Raw genomic sequence first — 20846 nt, 5'->3', positions numbered from 1 at the left:
ATTCTCTTTGCTCTGGGCTTATAATTATATTACCATCTACAGTGTTGCTTCACTGTATTCTATTCAGCGGTCAGGTAACCTTTTGCTAATTAGCAAAATGTTATTACCATGTGAAAATACTTTATAATGAGACCAAAACAGAGTAACTATATTTACATATATTTACAGTAATAGGGACTTTTTGGTGTTTAGCTAATTCAACCTCTATTAAGTATTTTTTGGGGGATTTCTATCAAATTACAATCTTAATCAGCTATGATTCTTCTTTTCTGAGTTACCTTTCTCTTTAGTAAAAAAATTCTGTAAATACATGTGCTAATTTAGCAATGTTAAAGAGCAAGTATTATTTACATATATTTTCTATGAATCAATTATTTTGCCCTTCCTCTGATCCATAATAATAACCTACAAAAAACGGATCCTGTCTTTTGAGCATCCACCTTCACTCGGTCAGGATTTGGTCAGTAATCCATCAGTATTTCTAATGCAAGAAAAATGGGAGTAGATCCAAAACATGACCAAGTCAACCATTCAAGACACGACTTAGGCTGGCAATGAGAGCTCAGGCCTCTCGAAGTGACCCCTGCTGACGCAGCCCTTTACTTTGCTGCAACCTTTGCCTATATCTGAAACATTTAGGTCTCTGCCACTCCCCTGTGCAGAGCCTGGTACCTCACTGTCTAACATACTGTTAGATCAAATAAATAATTAGGAAATTAACCCTTTCACTCCCAGCACAATAATAGTACGGCGCAGGGAGGGTCTTTAAAGATAGCGTCCATTCCGTAGTGCTGTGGGCACCATAGCCACGGGTGGCCGTCTGCTTCTTATAGAAGATACCCACGGCTCATGTCCGCAACCGGCAGTAATGCCTATCGCGGAAATTTAACCCCTTTAGATGCTGTGGTCATCGCTAAAAGTGCTCGTTTTCAGTGGTGCGCTGGCTACTCCGCATGGCAATCAGAGGACCCCGGAGCTTGTGTGCAGCAGCCCCTGTCTTTGTGAATGACAGAAGGCTGCTGCATAGTATTTCCTATGGAGCCCTTGCCTGTAATAGGGCTCCATAGGAAACTAGTAAAATCATCATAGATTCCAATGCTAGTGCATTGGAGTCTATGATAATAGCAATCATAGACTGGGAACTATAAAAAAGTGTAAAACAAATGTTTAAAAAAACTTAATAAAAAAAACATAAAAATTCAAATCACCCCCCCTTTTCCCAAAATAAAAATAAAAGAAATAAAAAATAAAAAATGACACATCATGGGTGTCGAGATGTGCAAAAACACCCATAGTATAAAAATATTAAAATATATTCCCCATACGGCAAACAGTAAAATGCATGAATCGCTGGTTTCGTACTGACCTGTAGAATGAAAGTAACTGCTCAGTTTTATCACACATTGAACATCGTAAATAAAAAAAAAAAAAAAAAAAACTTAAAACTGTGGTGGAATATTATTATTTTTTTACCCCATTTGGATTTTTTTTTCCACTTTCCACTGCATCATATGCAATATTAAATGGTGGCGTTGGAAAGTATAATAATTTGTCCCTCAAAAAACACGAACAGACAAACAAAAAAGTTATGGCTCTGGGAAGACAAGGAGATCGAAACAAAAACGCTAAAAGTAAAACATCTGTGGGTGAAAGGGTTAAAACACCCCCAAAAAAGTCTGTAAATTTCTCACTTCACCACACAATGGCTAATAACCCCTTTTTTCCCACTATTGCACACAAAAAGTGCTTTGGAACATATAACTGCACTGCAGATTTTTCCCACTTATACACGTCACAGAAGGCTTTAGAACATACACTGCCTTAATTCTACGTGGCATTGATTCAACAAGGTGCTGGTAGCATTCTTTAGAAATGTTGGCCCATATTGATAGGATAGCATCTTGCAGTTGATGGAGATTTGAGGGATGCACATCCAGGGCACGAAGCTCCCGTTCCACCACATCCCAAAGATGCTCTATTGGATTGAGATCTGGTGACTGTGGGGGAAATTTTAGTACAGTGAACTCATTGTCATGTTCAAGAAACCAATTTGAAATGATTCGAGCTTTGTGCATTTTCCTGCTGGAAGTAGCCATCAGAGGATGGGTACATGGTGGTCATGAAGGGATGGACATGGTCAGAAACAATGCTCAGGTAGCCCGTGGCATTTAAACGGTGGCCAATTGGCACTAAGAGGCCTAAAGTGTGCCCAGAAAACATCCCCCACACCATTACACCACCACCACCAGCCTGCACAGTGGTAACAAGGCATGATGGATACATGTTCTCATTCTGTTTACGCCAAATTCGGACTCTACCATTTGAATGTCTCAACAGAAATCGAGACTCATCAGACCAGGCAACATTTTTCCAGTTTTCAACAGTCCAATTTTGGTGAGCTCGTGCAAATTGCAGCCTCTTTTTCCTATTTGTAGTGGAGATGAGTGGTACCCGGTGGGGTCTTCTGCTGTTGTAGCATATCCGCCTCAAGGTTGTGCGTGTTGTGGCTTCACAAATGCTTTGCTGCATACCTCGGTTGTAACGAGTGGTTATTTCAGTCAACAATGCTCTTCTATCAGCTTGAATCAGTCGGCCCATTCTCCTGTGACCTCTAGCATCAACAAGGCATTTTTGCCCACAGGACTGCCGCATACTGGATGTTTTTTCCCTTTTCACACCATTCTTTGTAAACCCTAGAAATGGTTGTGCGTGAAAATCCCAGTAACTGAGCAGATTGTGAAATACTCGGACCGGCCAGTCTGGCACCAACAACCATGCCACGCTCAAAATTGCTTAAATCACCTTTCTTTCCCATTCTGACATTCAGTTTGGAGTTCAGGAGATTGTCTTGACCAGGACCACAACCCTACATGCATTGAAGCAACTGCCATGTGATTGGTTGATTAGATAATCACATTAATGAGAAATAGAACAGGTGTTCCTAATAATTCTTTAGGTGAGTGTATAACTGCACAAGGGCAAATAAGACATAGCAATATTTCCATGTAATAATAATAAACCCTGTTAATGGCTGTAACACCCCAATAACAAAAACGGTTTGCTGGAATTACAGAGCTGTATAATGTCAATTTTGGCCCCAGTCAGTGCAGCAAGGTGTAATCGGATTGTTCCTATTACCCAGGCTGTAACCTCACCTACTGAACCCTGTTCAATACAAATGCTGTGGAATATTTCCTCCCTGTCCTTTCCCTACACCTTGAATATTCTTTCCCTGAACTTGTAAATTGTTTTTTTTTTTAGCACAATGAAGTTTTTCTAGCACTGTCCCTACCGTCTGCTGACGCTTAGTTTTAGGAAAAAATGTGATTCGTTACCACGAAGCGTGAGGAAATTTGGATTTGGTGCAAATTGTCAACTTCTATTCACTCATCTCTATAAATAACCCTAGTTTTGATAATCTTTTTAGGTATTGTAGTCTACCTCTTCCAGTTATCACTATAGTTGCCCTCCTCTGAACCCTCTCTAGCTATGCTATGCCTTTCTTGTGCATAGGAGTCCAGAATTATACACAATACTTTTTGTGAGGTATAACTAATGATTTGTAAAGTAGCAGAACTATGTTCTTATATTGGCCTTGACTGCTGCTGCCTTACACTGGTTGCTGTAGTTAAGTTTATTGTCAACTAGAATTACTAAGTCATTTTCCATGTGAGTTTTTTACAATTTAATATGTATTGGTAATATGTACAGTACTTTCCTTTCCCATGTGTCAGGGAAAATACATTTGTCATTATTAAACTGCATTTGCCACTTCTCTGCCCAAGACTCCAAACTATCCAGGTCCATCTGTAACAGTATACTGTCCTCTTTTGTGTTAAATACATTTGTTTAATATTGTCTGCGATAATTGATATGTTACTGTGCAGCCTCCCTACAAGATCATTAATAAATATATTGAAGATAATAGGGTCAAATACTGATCCCTGAGGTGCCTACTAGTGATAATGACCCAATCAGAACTTTTAACCACCTTCTGATTTCTATCACTGAGACAGTAACTTATCCACATACACATTTTGTCCCCAGTCTAAGTATTTTATTAACTAACTGTTTCAAATGCTTTTGAGAAGCCAAAATATGACAACCAATGACTTGCCAGGTCCAGTGTTGAACTTACCTCCACATAGAAACTGATTAGATAAGTTTGACAGGACAGATTATATCAGGTTTAAACTTTTTTTTCATTTACATAATTAAATAACAGGGTGCCTAAGCTCCTCCTAGTCTCTAGTTACTGAGTGAAGGTGCTTTTTTCTGTCTGACTGCCTGTGTACAGAACTTATTCTTGACAATAAACTCTGTCTACCTTTCCTCCCCTGACCTTAGTCTTTTTTCTCAGATACATTTGAACTCTGCCAGCCCTGACCTTGGCCTGTCTCCTGACTATGAATATTGCTTGACCCCTCTGTGCTTTGCAACCAGCGTCTCTGACCCCGTCGGTCAGCAATCAACTACATAGGAACTATAGAGACTATCATAATAGGTGGGAGCTTGGTGACCTGAGCCCTTTAAAGTATTTGAAGGATGAAAACAAGGGAACTGCCAGGATAAAACCCTTAGAAATAGCCCAAAGTTAGTAGGTAGAGTGGGTCCACACTTTCTGCTCATTGCAATTACTTAAAAAGTCAGGAGTAGAAAAAATGGGTATAAAAAATACAGAATACATTATTATCATTTTAGGTGGTCGTATTTCTTTACCTTTGTTCAAGAGGTAACACATTGTAAATGTTTTTAAGATTGTGTTTAATTATTAAACACCTAATTACTGTAGTATTCCTACAAATCTATAATTTTGCAATATTTCTACAGCTCGAACATGTGGGTCAAATCTTCAAGGACCAGCAGGCGTTATTACTTCACCTAACTATCCAGTTCAGTATGAAGACAATGCCCATTGTGTTTGGGTTGTTACAAGTACAGATCCAGAAAAGGTATGATTATAATCTTTAAGTTACTGAGGAATTAATTTTGATATTTTTATGTTTATTCTTAGTAATGTCAATGTAGATTTTTTTGCCAAATTATTTGTTGTGTTTACCCATGCCATGTCTACAGTTTAATAATCTATTTAAAATGGATAAATACTGATCATATACATTTAGTTTAACCCCGTAAGAAAACTGCTATATTTCACCTTAAGGACCGGGCTAATTTTCACCTTAAGGACCAGGCCATTTTTGCAAATCAGACCAGTGTCACTTTATGCGTGAATAACTTTAAAACGCTTTTACTTATCCAGGCCATTCTGCGATTTCGTCGCATATTGTACTTCATGACACTGGTAAAATGGAGTTAAAAAAAATCTTTTTTATTTATAAAAAATACAAAATTTACCCAAAATTAGAAAAAATTAGCAAATTTCCAAGTTTCAGTTTCTCTACTTCTATAATACATAGTAATAGGAGTAAATGAGAAGATTAAGCAGGTCTCACCTGCTGCACCTGTGGTGAGCACGGTACCAGCCTGGACATGGCCGTAACAGCAAATCAACAAAAAGAGAAGATCCGGCTCTTGAACAACAGGCAACACTTTATTTAGAGGTAAAACTTCCAATGCTCATAGGCAAGGGTATAGTCAACGAGTTTCGGACCTTCGTATATCAGTCCATAATCATGACAAAAACCCCAAATTGAACAGTTACCCATATACCCCTCCTCCACCAATCCACGGAGGTTGAGGCATCACATGGGTGTTTAACTGTTTTGTAGGATTTAAAACAGACATAATGTAAAAGCAGCTTGTACATATGTTACTAAAATCAAAGATGTGTAACAAGATACCCACAGCATTGGCTGATGTATTCCAACATAATCCCATAGACACTTAATTATACTGTAAAATTAAATCTTGTCTCTTATTTAATCCTGCTGGAATCTGGGTATTCAATTGGAACATCCAGAAAGTCTCTCTGTTGAGAAGCTTTCTGCGATGGTCCATGCCCCGTAATGGGGCTGTAACCCTTTCAATGCCAACCACACTCAATGCTGAAGAATCGCCTCCATGTTCCAAGGCAAACTAACAGCGGAAATGTTCTTTGTTTTATAATGCGGAATGTCGGATATACGTTTTCTGATCCTGGTTTTAAATGCATTTGTTGTGCAACCCACGTATTGAAGCAAGCAAATCTGATTACATACTTGGTATTGCAATTCAAATATGTCTTGATTGCAAATGGTCTTTTATTCACAGTAAATGTAAAAATATTACTTCCATGTGCCCACAACATATGCATCTAGTACGTCCGGATTTAAAATTGTCTTTATTGGAAAGCCAGGTTGGCTGCAGCCTGGTATGTTCAACATAAAGGCTGGGGCTAAGTAGATTTCCTAGTGTTGGTGCACGTCATGCAACACATTTAATACAGCCCTGTATGAATCCTGACCAATCCTTGTCAAAACTCAGGTTTTTTTTATTTTATTATGTGACAGATGTCTTTGTACTCTTCACTGTAAGCAGTCGAGAACATAATGGCATCACCACTGGACAGATCATCTGCATTGGATCTCAAACGTTGTTTACTATTAGGGAAAATACAAGCCCTTCTATCCAGTGATAGCGCCAGGTTCCTCTGACCTATGACACCTATGGCTGGATTACGTCGGACATGGTGTTCCTTTACATGAATATTCCACATAATATAGCACTATCATCCCTCCGATGTTTTTTGTGCACATATAGTGACTACACTCCAGTATACTGGGGGGACAGTCTGGGGGTTGAATACAGGAATTTCAGCCCTCGTACACACAAAACTTGTAAGTGTACAAAGTTTGTACAGCTTCACGCCATACCTCGCCCGCTTAGAGTGAACATACTGGCGGAAAATAAGTCTCCCCCTGAAAGCAATGAGAGACTCATCAACCGCAACCTCGCTTCCAGGTACATAGGCCTCCAAAAATTTGGCCCCAAAGTGATCAATGACCTTCCTGATTTTGTACAGGTGGTCATAGGCAGGATAACCTTGGAGAGGACATGCTGCATTATCTGCATAATGCAGGCATTTCTGGATGGCCTCAAACCGGGTACGTGTCATGGCCATACTGTAAAGTGGGGTCTGGTAGACGACGTCCCCACTCCGGTAATGCCAGACACTGTTTTTTTTTACTAGGCACATGTGCAGCACGAGGCCCGAAAACGTCCTCATCTCAGCTGCACTGACCGGTGTCCAGCCACCGCCCCTAGCCAAAAAGAAGCCTTGGTGTTGAGCAATGAACTGTTGGGCGAACACGTTCGTTTGCTCCACCATCAGATTCACAAAGTGGTCACTGAAAAAAAGACTAAAATAGTCATATTCAGTATAGCCCACTGTGGGAATCTGGATTCCTGGTAGACCAACAAAATCAGAAATCACAGGCTCAAAATGCTCTGGGATACACCATGGAAGTTCACCGGTAGGGGGCTCAGGTGGACTTATCTGGTGGGCCGGAAAACTAGTACGAGCCCCAGAGCTGCTCGTACTAGTGTGGGCCACAGAGTCCCTGGCATGGCAGTCCCCTTGCTTTGCCTGGCGGCGTCCCCGCCGCCTCGGGGGCTCATCATCGCTAGATGATGGAGGACATGGATGACAAAAGGAAAGTGGGGTCATCCTCGTCCTCACTGGGGCTCTTGGAGTCAGAGGCAAGCTGGGCGCATGCCTCCTCGGCCGAGAACACCCGGTGAGCCATAGGGGAGTGTGTGTGTGCGTCTGTGTGGAAATCTTTATTTAGTTTGTGTGTGTGTGTGTGGGGGACGCGTGTGTGTGTGGGGATCACTAAACAGAAAAAAAAATACAAATTTTAAAAAAGCCCCCCAAAAAATAAAATGATTCAAACTCGCTGATTAGCCGTCCGAAGCTGATCAGCGGTGGGCTGGGCCATGCGCTAACAGTGGCCAGACGCTAAGAATGCCAGCCACAGTCAGCGTACGTTGAAATAAAAATGTGCGTGGGGGGACAGGGGGGCAAGCTGCAGCACCCCTGGGAGGTCTAGGGTCACACCTGTGCTGTGGACCCCAGACCCGATCAGGGTGATGCAACAATCAAACATTTTTTTCCCCCTAAACTTTCCCTTAATATCCTTGCCTAACCTAACCTTTCCCTAACCTTTCCCTAAGTACCTTTTAGTACCAGATGGCATTGTGGACGGTCAGAAGAGGGGGTGCTGGGCACAGATGGGGTTCTGGTTCACGAGATCCGATTGCAGGCTCCTCTCTCCTTGCTCCTGGACACAGAAAGGAGGAGGAGAGGAGAGCTGCAATAACTTGAACCTCCCGCCCGCCCTGCAGCCAATAAGAAGCGATCCTGAGAGATGATATCACCATCACCTCTTAGGATCGCAGGATGGTGATTGGTGGTGTATTATCACACCACCGATCACTATCCTGTTCCGGGTTATCGGCTCAACAGAGACTCAAATAACCCGGAAACGCAGCAAACTGCAGGTCTGAATTGACCTGCGGTTTGCCGCTATCGCCGATACGGGGGATTACAGGAACCCCCCCCCCCACCTTGTCCCAGGGTGCCTGCTGATTGATTTCAGCAGGCACCCAGCTCCGATCACTGCCCTCCGCGCGGCAGTGATCGGAAATACTAACCTTTCATACAACTATGCATTTGCAAATTTATAATATGTTGTATCAGAGAAAAATGTCTAATTATGTTATCAGGTGTCCCCCACCCTCCCAACACACACACACACACACACACACACACCTTGCTAAATGTTTTTCTGTTTAAAATATGCTTTGAATCCATCCAGGTTCGAAGCAGCTCATAGAAGGATCAGGTTACACATGTCAATACAAGTATATGGAGAGTGGAAGAGGAAAGAGTGATTAGGAGCACAGTGGGACAGAAGAGACAGGCACAGACAAAGAGACTCAGGGGAAGTTAGTTTCACTGAATGGTGCGGCCTTGCCCATGGTGCACAAACAATAGTGTATTAGCACAATAATTAAAAGAAGCATTTTTCAGAATTAGTATAGTTATGTTTTGGTAACATCTTTACTTGGAAACTGATCTTGGAAGCGACAGGCTCCCTTTATATTTAATTCCAGTCCATACTGCACTTTTTCAATATGTAAGACAATCAAATATATTTTAAAATTCTTTATTGATGGTATATTAGTGATAATCGAGCATTGTCGGCCGAACACCTGTTCGGCTTGAGCATCTTGATGATCGGCACATGGTGGAACTCGGCCGAGTACCGCATGTGCTCGAGCGCAATGCTCTAGTCTCCTCCCCCTCCCGTTTCTTAGCTGCTACGCAGCCAATAAATGTGCAGGTAAGTACTGCCATCACTGTAATGCCAGTAGCCCAGTTGGCTACTGACATTACAGTGATTGGCTGGCTGGAACGCGTCATTAGGTGCTATATAGCACCTGATGACACATGTCTGGCTCATTTGTAGTCAGGGAGAGCTAAGCACTGGAAGGTACAGAGAGTGTAGGGAGTGCAATTGAATATTTTTTTGTACGAAAACATTTCAGAGACCCAAAAGTCCTTTCAAGGACTATTGTGTGTGACAGCAGCAATACGCATCCTGCGCTAAATACAGTGTAATAGGCCGCTGCGGACAGTTAAATTATTTGCGCCGCATCTTCTGTGTAAAGTGTGTGCATCCCTAATATATTAGTGACATCCAGTGTACTTTTTCGGGAGACGGAGTCCGCTGCAGACAGTTAAATTATTCAAATTAAAAGTATTTAATGTTTTTAGTTGAATATTTAGTTTACGATGTTATATATAAAAATGTATATATATATATATATATATATATATATATATATATATATATATATAAAAAACTATATCTGGTGTTCAAAGTATTTAAAGAGTCTGTTCAGTAGGTCCTGGAATGTAAGGTTATATAGAATGTAAGGTCATCTCTATATTACCTTACATTCCAGGACCTACTGAACAGACTATTTAAATACTTTGAACACCATATATCGTTTTATTTTATTTGATATATTTTTATATATATATAAATTTTTATATATAACATCGTAAACTAAATATTCAACTAAAAACATTAAATACTTTTAATTTAAACCAAATGTGAGTGTGCCATCGCAATTCTCTTTTCCAATATAATATACCCTCATGGTTTTAGGTGTACCGGTGATTGAGCACCTCTATCCATATTGACCGACTGGTGAGCCTCAGGGACACTTCCAGTTAAATTATTCACACCATATCTCCTGTGTAAAGAGTGTACATCCCTAAAATATTAGTGACATCCAGTGTACTTTTTCTATTTGCGCCACATCTCCTGTGTAAAGTGTGTGCATCCCTAAAATATTAGTGACATCCAGTGTACTTTTTCGGTAGACGGAGTCCGCTGCAGACAGTTAAATTATTTGCGCCACATCTCCTGTGTAAAGTGTGTGCATCCCTAAAATATTAGTGACATCCAGTGTACTTTTTTCCATAGACACTGCAAACAGTGATATTACCTGTGGTCCCTGTACTGTATAATGTTTCTTAATCACAAATACCTTTGTAAATTTTTGGGTGCATACACTTCCAAATCCCACGCTACTGTACGTGTGACATACTTTTAAGCATATATTACATTTAAAATAAAGAAGGCGAGCAGTAAGGGACCGGGAAGTGGCCGTAATGCTGATGGTGCATGCAGAGGCCATGGCCCTGGCCAAATGCACTGGCCATCCTGATCCTCCCTCCTCCCACTATATACAGTCTGGCCAAACAAGTAATCCCACACTTGGATATTCCGATGACCTCTTTTCATTGCCATTACTTGATGTGGCCCTCTCACCAAGCACGCTTGAAGAGGCACATGAGATCTTGTGCCCCGATTCCCAACCTCTTAAGCATCCACATTTGCAAGAACATGACGGTGGGGAACGGCAATTAGTGTTTATTGAGGTGGATGATGATGAGACCCAGTTGCCAATTAGTCAACTGCAATTACTGTCTCAAGAGGTTAATGAAGAGGATGAGATACAGTTGTCAATCACTGAGGTTGTGGTTAGGTCAACAAATGAGGAGAATGATCAGAGTGAGGAAGTGGAAGAGGAGGTGGTGGACGATGAGGTCACTGACCCAACCTGGGAAGGTGGAAAGCTGAGCGAGTACAGCAGTACAGAGGGGGAGGGATCTTCAGCACCACAACAGTCTGGAAGAGGCAGTGGGGTGGAAAAAGTGAGAACAGGCCCGCAACTGTTCCCTGGAGCACCCCCTTGCGGAAATCTCCCTTGCCAAGGGGTAGATATTCTACAGCATGCCGCTTGTTTGAGGAAAGGACAGACAACAGAAGAAGAATAGTAGTTTGCAACCTGTGCCATACGAAAATGAGCTGGGGCATGAACACTAGCAACCTCACCACCACTAGCATAATCCGCCATATGGCATCCAAGCACCGTAATAAGTGGGACGAACGCCTGGGTCCACAATATGTGTCTCCTCTTCCCCTATGTTATGCGCTGGCCAATCCTCTGTCAAAGGTGCAGGCCCGGATGCCTCCCACCTTGCACCTGGACCTTCGCAAGCACCATCAGTGAACACATCCACTTTTGTGTCCCAGCACAGCGTATAAATGTCCTTACCCCAGACCTTTGAACGCAAGCGAAAATTCCAAACCACCCACCCACAGGCCATAGCACTAAATGCGCAGCTTTGCAAATTACTGGCCCTGGAAATTTTTCCATTTAGGCTTGTAGACACAGAGGCCTTCCGCAGCTTGATGTCGGTGGCCATCCCTTGGTACTCTCTCCCCAGCCGCCACACTTTTTCAAGATGTGGGGTGCAGGCCTTACACCAACATGAGTCCCGAAACGTCACATGTGCCCTGACTAACGCAGTTACTGGGAAGGTCCACTTAACCACGGACACATGGACAAGTGCATTTGGCCAGGGATGCTACATTTACTTGACGGCACACTGGGTGAACATTGTGAAGGCTGGGAGCGAGTCGTACCTGTCGCGGCTGAGGATGGGGAAAACCCTCAGCCGTGCGATGCCAGAAGATGTTACGCGCTGCTTGACCAGGACGACAGTATTAGGCAGCAGGTCACCTCCTATCGCGTCCCTAAACTGACCCTGACTCCTATCCATATGAGTCAACCCTGAAGGTGGGAGGACTCATACACCGGATGCCTTGGGGTCCCTACTAGCCCTCAGGATTGCCCTGGAACAAGGAGCAGGGTAAGACGGCCTGTTTCTTCTGGACACGGAGGAACAGGGGTCTCACTGGGCAAGCTGCAGGGTAAGGAACATAAACAGCCTATGGATATGGCAGGAGGCTGAAAAGCACTTCCACACCTACCTGCCACAGACACACAGACTGGATCCCGTGCAAGAGAGCAAGTGTCCACACCCAAACACAAATGGACACAGCACACACACAAACACACAGGAACCCAGATCCATAGGTGTATAACATAACAAAGGAAAACATCAAATGGACATCAACATGAACTTAAGAGTCACAGTTAGTTTTAAATTTATGACCACAAGGGTGGCCCTCACTGGCAGATGGTATTCACAGGAGGCTGCTCCAGCTAAGCATGGCTGAAGCAACCCACTGAGCCATGCCAAACACAGAGGCTTTATAGGCCTAAGTGGCCACACCCACACAGACACACCCAGTGTCTCACACACACAGAAAGGGAGTTAACCCTTCCAACACCAGAGAAGGGAAAACACCACTCAAAGGGGAAGTGCACACAATAACATAAAACCAAGTGCCCACATACACACATATCACACACAACCACATGCACAACAAAGCAAGCTGCCATGACACAGCTCAGACTGCTATGCTGCCACATACATACTGTTGCCAGCGGCAACCACAGGTGAGGCAAATACCACAGCCCTCACCTGTGATTGACAACCAAACCAAAGACCGCTGACAACCGCATGCGGTTCAGGAGTCACGACCATAACCATGGCCGTGACAGTACCCTAGGATGGCACAGGTGCTACCGATCACGAGGATTGCGGGCCCTAATTCCATCAGGGTTTCCGCTAGCACGTATGTTAGTGGATCCAACCCCCACTTCTCCTCCTCCGCATCCTCCTCCACTTCCACCTCCGAATTATCCGCGTGCAGCACCAGTCAGCCATCAGCTGGTAGCTGGAATCAGTGTACTGCAGTGGGGATGCGTCAACAGGCCGTGCTGAAGCTGATATGCTTCATCCCATGCCTAGCCCATGTCTTAAACTTAGTGTTTCAGCGGATTCTCAAAGCCTACCCCAATTTGCTTGAGCTACTGGTGAAGGTGCGCTGTGTGCACATTTCCGCAAGTCATCGACAGATTCCACCGGTCTGTCAACGCTGCAGCAGAGCTTTAACTTGCCAGGTCACCAGCTGTTGCGCGACGTGAGCACGCGCTGGAACTCGACGTTCCACATGTTGGCCATATTTTGTGAGCAGCAGAGGGCAGTAGTGGAATGCCAGCTGCAACATGGTTGTCGCCTTTCCAGTCAGCTTCCGCTAATAGCAAGCGAGGAGTGGGCATAGTTGTCTGACCTCTGTGAGGTTTTAAAAAACTTTGAGGAATCAACACAGATGGTGAGCGGTGATAACGCTATTATCAGCGTCCCCATCCCACTTCTGTGTAGACTCAAACGCTCGCTGCTCACAATTAAGGCCGATGCTTTGCATGTGGAAGATGTGGTAAATGGGGTAAGACATTAAACAGGATAATAGCCAGACCACCCTCAGCTTGTCTTCTCAGCGTGAATTGGACGATGAAGAGGAGGAGGAGGAGCAGGAGACTGTTTCCTCTGCTACAGAGGGTAGTACCCATGGAAGTTTAATTCCATCTGTTCAGCGTGGGCGGGCAGAAGAGGAGGAAGAGGATGAGGAGATTGAGAGTGATCCTTCTGATGACGACAGCAAAGTCTTGCCTGTTGGTACTCTGACACACATGGCTAATTTTATGTTAGGCTGCCTTTCCCGTGACCCGCGCGTTTTTTATGCATTTTAGACAACACGGATTACTGGTTGTTCACCCTACTCGACCCCCGCTTTAAATAAAACCTTCTCATCTCTCATTCCTCTGGTGGAGAGGACGAGCAAAACAGTGCAATATCAGAAAGTCCTTGCTGAAAATTACTCTATCTGACAACGCAGAGTCCGTAGTTCCTTGGCTAACCGAGGAGGGGGAGACAAGGGGAACACACAGCAGTTCCCAGAAAGGCAGGGCAACCAATTTCAAAGCCCTGGACAGTTTTAGAACACCCCACCAGCACCCTCACTCTGATGCACTGCCTAGTGTCACAAGGAGGGATACATTTAGAAAGATGGTGAAGGAGTACATAGCAGACCATGTCAGCGTCCTCAATGATCCCTCAGTGCCTTACAACTTCTGGGTGTCTAAGCAGTACACGTGGCACGAGCTGGCGCTCTATGCCTTGGAAGTGCTGGCCTGCCCTGCCGCAAGCGTTTTGTCTGAGCGGGTATTTAGTGCTGCTGGCGTCATTATAACAGATAAGCATATCAGCCTATAAACTAAAAATGTTGACAGGTTGACTCTTATAAAAATGAACAAGGCCTGGATTGACCATGACTTCTCAACTCCACCAGAGGAAGCTGATTAATATAAAAGACACTTTAAATGTGTTGTTTATAATGTACTGAATACACTGTGTTCCAATGCACACCTTTCACCACAAACAAGGGTATATGATTGAATCTTCCTTTTCTCATCCTCCTTCTCCTCTTCCATCATATAAACACATGCTTATTTGTCGCATATAATGCCCTCGCATATATGCCCTTCGCATATAATGTTTTTCAGAATCAGCTCAGCTGCAGGCCCTTGTATATAATTTTTTACAGGGTCAGCTCACCAGCAGGCCCTCACCTACAACCTTTTAGAGTGTAAGCGAAAACAAAGGAAAAGGAGCTCATGATACCAAAAAAATATACTTAATTGAAACATAGTTAAAAAATGACATGAATGGAAGTAATAAATAAATAGATGTGATGCCATAAACATGATGAAATCCGCCCCCATTTCATCATGTTTATGGCATCACATCTATTTATTTATTACTTCCATTCATGTCATTTTTTAACTATGTTTCAATTAAGTATATTTTTTGGTATCATGAGCTCCTTTTCCTTTGTTTTCGCTATTTAACTCAGAGCTTTTACCGAGTTTTACTTTTGTGTGTCCCTGCTTTTGGGTTTATATTGGGTGGACATTGTTCTCCACCTTTCCCTATACAAGGACACACTGGGTCAATTCTTTCTTTTAGAGTGTAAGCTCACCAGCAGGCCCGCACCTAAAATCTATTACAGGGTCAGCTCACCAGCAGGCCTTTCATATAATTTTTTTATAGTGTCAGCTCACTAGCGGGTCGCACCTAAAATCTTTTATAGGGTCAGCTCACCTGAATGCCCTCGCATATAATGTTCTAGAGGGTCAGCTCACCTGCAAGCCCTTACCTACAGCCTTTTAGAGGATTATCTCACCAGCAGACCCGCACATAAAATCTTTTACAGGTTCAGCTAACCAGAAGGCCTGCACCTAAAACCTTTTACAGGGTCAGCTTACTAGCATGCCCTTGCATATAATTTTTTAGAGGGTCAGCTCACCAGCAGGCCCTCGCATATAATCTTTTACAGGGTCAGCTCACCTGAAGGCCCTCACATATAATGTTTTAGAGGGTCAGCTCACCTACAAATCCTCACCTACAACCTTTTAGAGGGTCAGCTTACTAGCAGGCCCAGGCCTAAAATCTTTTACAGGGTCAGCTCACCAGCATGCCTGCACCTAAAATCTTTTGCAGGGTCAGATCACCTGCAGGACCTTACCTAATTATTCCTAATAGGTAATTTGTGCGCATTCTGCTTTGCTTGGATGTGGTAGCCATAGCTGTTTCTCAGACTCACTCTCCGGAATCGAAGCATGATTCCTCCGTTACCCATGGTCTACATGGTTTGGGCTGAAAATAACATCGAAAGTTGATAGGGCAGACATCTGAATGGATCTTTGCCATCATGGGATGTGTGATCAGCCCCAGGTTATCTAGAGTCACCAAAGCGACAGCAGGCCCTCTCACATAATCTTTTAGATGGTCAGATCAGTAGGCCCTTGCTCCAAATGTTTTTGAGGGTCACCAGCAGGACATCAATCATAATTTTTCAAGGCTGTGTATGGTGCCCTCCTTTATGTGTAATAAAGGGTGTATTGTAGTGCCGGTTCCTTGACATTTTTGGCAGCCCTTTCACTTAGTGCATATGCTTTATGAGTGTAGGAGTCCCACTACATGAACAATTGTACCAAAATGTGATATACAGGTTCTATCACAGTGCCTCTTCCTTGTATTTTTTGGCAGCACTTGCACTTTATATACAAGTAAATATACAGGAAAGAATGTTTCCTAACAATGTTTCCTCTAAAATGTATTTTATCTTTGGTTTGGTGCGTATTATTGTCAGTCTGTAAAAGTGGTGTACTATTTGGACAACATCATTCCCAGCAGCGATCTGGGAGTCAAAGATGCATCCAGACATCCTCCCCATTCTGTTCCCGAACCATTTTGGTGCCTGGTTTAATGCTCGGGTTCACCCATTGACGTCCATTATACTCAGGTGCTCAGTAGAGCACCCGAGCTTCCCATGTGTTCGTCCCGAACACCCGAGCACTATAGTTCTCGATCAACACTATGATATATTAATTATAAGGCTATGATGCATTTGCACAATCATTTGGAAATGTTATGAACAGAATAACAATCATTTCTTTTAGCTTTTTAAAACCTCTGTTATATTATTTTCTTGGGTCCTTTGAAATGTGCCCATTGTGACAAATCTAACAGTTTGCACAGGCTTTTAGAGATTTATTGTTGGAGCTGCTCAATTCTTCTATGACTCTGAATTAAACATTTAGTATTACAATCACCCAATGCTTTTAATAATACCATAGTCATTGTGGAGCTACATTTCTCAGGAAGAATTGTTTCTGTAACATCAACTGTAGACTCCAGTTTGTCACATGACAAAATAATTTTACATGTACTTTTACATTTATTGTATATTATAGTTACCTGTCACCTGTTGCCTTACAGTTTGATTAATTAAATCAAAATTGTTCATTGCCTTTGTTTAAAATAAAACATTTTATCAGCTTAAAAAAAGTATTATATATATATATCCAGAAAAAAGAGCGGCACTCCAATGGATAAAAGCAAGTGAACCTTTTATTCACCCAGGTGGTGCAAAGTTTCGGCTCTAAACATGAGCCTTCTTCAAGGCGTCCCTGGCCAAAAGCATTCAGTCATTAAGTGTACCTTCCCAATTACTGCATTGGTCAGGGCACGGGTGATGTTACGGGACACATGCTGGTGTAAGGCTGGGACTGCACACTGTGAAAAATATTGGCGGCTGAGGACAGAGTACCACGAGTCAGCCGCCACCATCAGGCTGCGGAAAGCCCTTAGTCTCCACAAGCCTAAATGGCAACATTTCCAGGGCCAGCAATTTGGAAAGGTGTGCATTTAGTGCTATGGTCTGTGGGTGGGTGGCTGGGTATTTGTGTTTTTTTTCAAAAGCCTGGGGTATAGACGTCTGTATGCTGCGCTGGGACACAGAAGTGGATGTGTTAGCTTATGGTGCTTGCGAAGGTCCAAGTGCATGACAGGAGGTATCCGGGCCTGCTTCTTGGCCAGGTGATTTGCCAGCACATAACAGAGGAGAAAAGGAGGCAGTGGTGTGACCCGCAGACACTGGTTGTTGACCCAGGCATTCGGCCCACCTATTAGGCTGCTTTGATGCCATGTGGAGGATCATGCTGGTGGTGGTGAGGTTGCTAGTGTTCACACCCCTGCTCATTTTGGTTCAGCACAAGTTGCAAATGACAATTCTTTTATCTCCACATTTTCCTCAAAAAAGCACCATACTGCAGAACACCTACCCATTGGCAATCAGTGGTGGTGGTGTCTTTGGGGTGCACATAACAAGAGGGAGGAGGGTGCAGATATAGAGTATGAGAAGGGTGCAGAAGCGGAAAGCTTAGTGAGCCATTCAACCAACGTTTGAACCTTGGTTGAACGTAATTGCACGCACCTTCTCCAACTTTCTACTTAGGCTCCAGCCTGGTGAACCTGCTAGACCCCTAACAGCCCTGCAGAACGGCCTGCCTCTTCCTCTGCCTGTCATTTTTAAAATGACCCTGTGTCAAAGTCCCTAGAAAAGAGCAGTGTTTGCGGAAGCAGGTATATCGCAGTCCTCAATCAGTCGTTGGTGGAAGCTGGTATATCAAACCCCTTAATCATTATTTTGTGGAAGCAGGTGTATCATAGCCCTCAATCAATATTTGGTGGAAGCAGGTATATCAATCCCCTTAATCAGTTTTTTGTGGAAACAGGTATAAAGAACCCCTTAATCAATATTTGGTGGAAGCAGGTATATTGCACCCCTTTAAATCTGTATTTTGTGGAAGCAGGTATATCGCAGACCTTAATACATATTTGGTGGAAGCAGGTATATTGCAACCCTCAATCAGTTTTTTTGGGGGCAACAGGTATATCACACCTGTTGCAAATAGTTGTTCCAATAACGCTTGTCCCTCTATATACCTACGGAACTGCACACAACTGCTGCACAATACAAATGCACTATAATATACTTACTTTAAAAAAAAGTATATTATAAATATATCACACCCCTCTATATCACACCTATCGATAGCACACCTATACTAGTCCTTAAATGGACTTTTGTGGCCCTATTAGCTAGCGTTTGGTGTCCCTAACAGTCTTTCCCTGCTCCACAAAGCAACTTCTTCCTACAATGACAAAACACAGAATGTAAAATGGCGGCCAGATCAGGTTCTGTTATAGGGTGGGGTGTGTCCATGTGCTGAAACGTCTCAATTGGCTGTCCTTTCCCACCTGATGCATGTATCATGGGTCAAAGTTTGGAGCAAAGTAAAAGAATATGGCGCATGCAAACATCTGTTCATATGTTCACTTGTTCGGCGAACGAGCAAAGTTCACCGCTAAACAACCGTCATGCAAACCACAAGGCCATCTCTACTGGGGACCCCAGGTAAGAATCCCATAGATGGGTATATACAGTACATGAGCCATATAACCATTGACAACAGGCCGATGTGAAAAGAGCATGCATAGTAGCTAGAAAAACCAGTTCCCCTGAATTCATCAGCAATTTTAGGGCCTGGGCAGGGCAAGTGGGTTGTGGTACCTGATGCAAATGTTTCTTGTTCCCTTCCAATAATTCTGCCTTCGCCAAGACCAGATGTTAGTTTCCTTTTTCTAAGGGCTCATGCAAGCAACTGCTGTATGCCCTCCGTGACATAAGGTCCGTGAGTGGGCCATATGTCCCGGAGTTGCATACATCATGCGCACGGGAGCGCACAGCATTATAGTTTACTATGATGCTGTGCGCATCGGGCCGTCCGCAGGGGCAATTGTTCTGCACTCATATGATCATATGAGTGCAGGACAGTAGCCCCGCGGGCAGCCAGATGCGCACAGCATCATAGTAACCTATGATGCTGTGCGCTCCCGTGCGCACGATGTATGCCGCTTCGGGACATATGGCCTGCTCACTGCCTGAATGTCTCTGAGGGCATATGGTCGTGTGCATGAACCCTAAGAGGTATAAGTGGATATACTGATGTCCTAGTCCTAGTCTGAAAACTTCAAGGAGGTGATTTATAGATGTGCATTGGAAGGAAATAATTATTTTAAAAGTCAATAGGTTATCACACAATTTAGGACTTACAATCAGAGTACAGGTATAGTTACCATTATATTTATGGCTCTTTTTTTGGTGTATTTGTCCCATGCCATTTTTTGTGGTAAATTGTGTGACATTTGTCTCTTTACACCACTTTTCATAGTGTTCTATGTTTTTTTTATGTGCTTACACGTGTTTTTGACTGCATGTATTATTCGCAACACTTTCAAATGTTGCAAACAAAATAGTCACAAAACGCAGTTTTGCTTTCATGTTTGAAAAAAAAAACGATTCTGTGAATTTTTTGACAATATGTGTGACAAAGTAGCAACACATAAACATAGCTAAGCAGTTTATTACATATAAATCAGATGTAAAGACCAAATTTGATGTATTAGAAAGCAATTCAATATTCTCAAAACCATGTGACATTTATGGATTACAATTTGACATTTTACAGTTACATAATACATAAAAAATGGGAATGCCCTTTCATTTTTAACAGTATCATTTAATTAAATTGATCATAAATAATAAAACATTTTAAACATAAAAATATATTCATATTTAGGCATAATATTACTACTATAGTCTTTCCACAGAAGAAAATCACAATATACATGTAAATCTATTTAAATCACATTGAGAGAAAAAAAACACATTTAGATATTGACTTTTAAATATTAACAAAGACAAAAACATGACATGCTTAGTACATTAGGAATTGCTTATTTCCATCGTTTTTACAATTAGCATATAGCAAGGGCATTGGAAGCTAAATGTAAATATAACACAAGCTTATGAAAAATGTAGGAAAACATAAGGAAATTCATGCCTATGTGCATATACTGTAATAGACATATTTACCCCTTAAGCAGTGATGGATGAACATCTGCCGGGACGGTTCACGAATGCAATCAAATAGTCGCAAACCGCAAGTTCGCGATGGATCCCACTCATTTTAATGGCAGGCGAATCTGAAAAACCTTCAGCTCATATTTGCAGCCAAGTAATAATTACTAGAATTGCACAAATAGTCCCACAACATGGATAGTGACATACCAGATGTATTATTCGAATTTGCGATCTCCATTTATAATTTTTTTCAATGCAAAATATCGGCAATATAGTTTTCGCAGATGCAAATGCACTATACAG

The 20846-nt window shown here is 42.7% G+C and overlaps 1 protein-coding gene across 1 annotated transcript in view; it reads left to right on the top strand.

Moving 5' to 3' along the window:
- The window catches only part of CSMD1 (CUB and Sushi multiple domains 1), a 2061198-nt gene that overhangs the window by 1112864 nt on the left and 927488 nt on the right, over positions 1 to 20846 (top strand). Inside the window, exon 10 of the mRNA XM_044291097.1 lies at positions 4831 to 4952. Coding sequence (XP_044147032.1) covers positions 4831 to 4952 — 122 coding nt within the window. The remainder of the gene's footprint in view (positions 1 to 4830; positions 4953 to 20846) is intronic.

The sequence above is a fragment of the Bufo gargarizans genome, chromosome 4 (assembly GCF_014858855.1).
Source record: "Bufo gargarizans isolate SCDJY-AF-19 chromosome 4, ASM1485885v1, whole genome shotgun sequence".
Classification (NCBI taxonomy): domain Eukaryota; kingdom Metazoa; phylum Chordata; class Amphibia; order Anura; family Bufonidae; genus Bufo; species Bufo gargarizans.
Note: the sequence above shows the minus strand (reverse complement) of the source record. Positions and strands in the feature narration are given on the sequence as shown.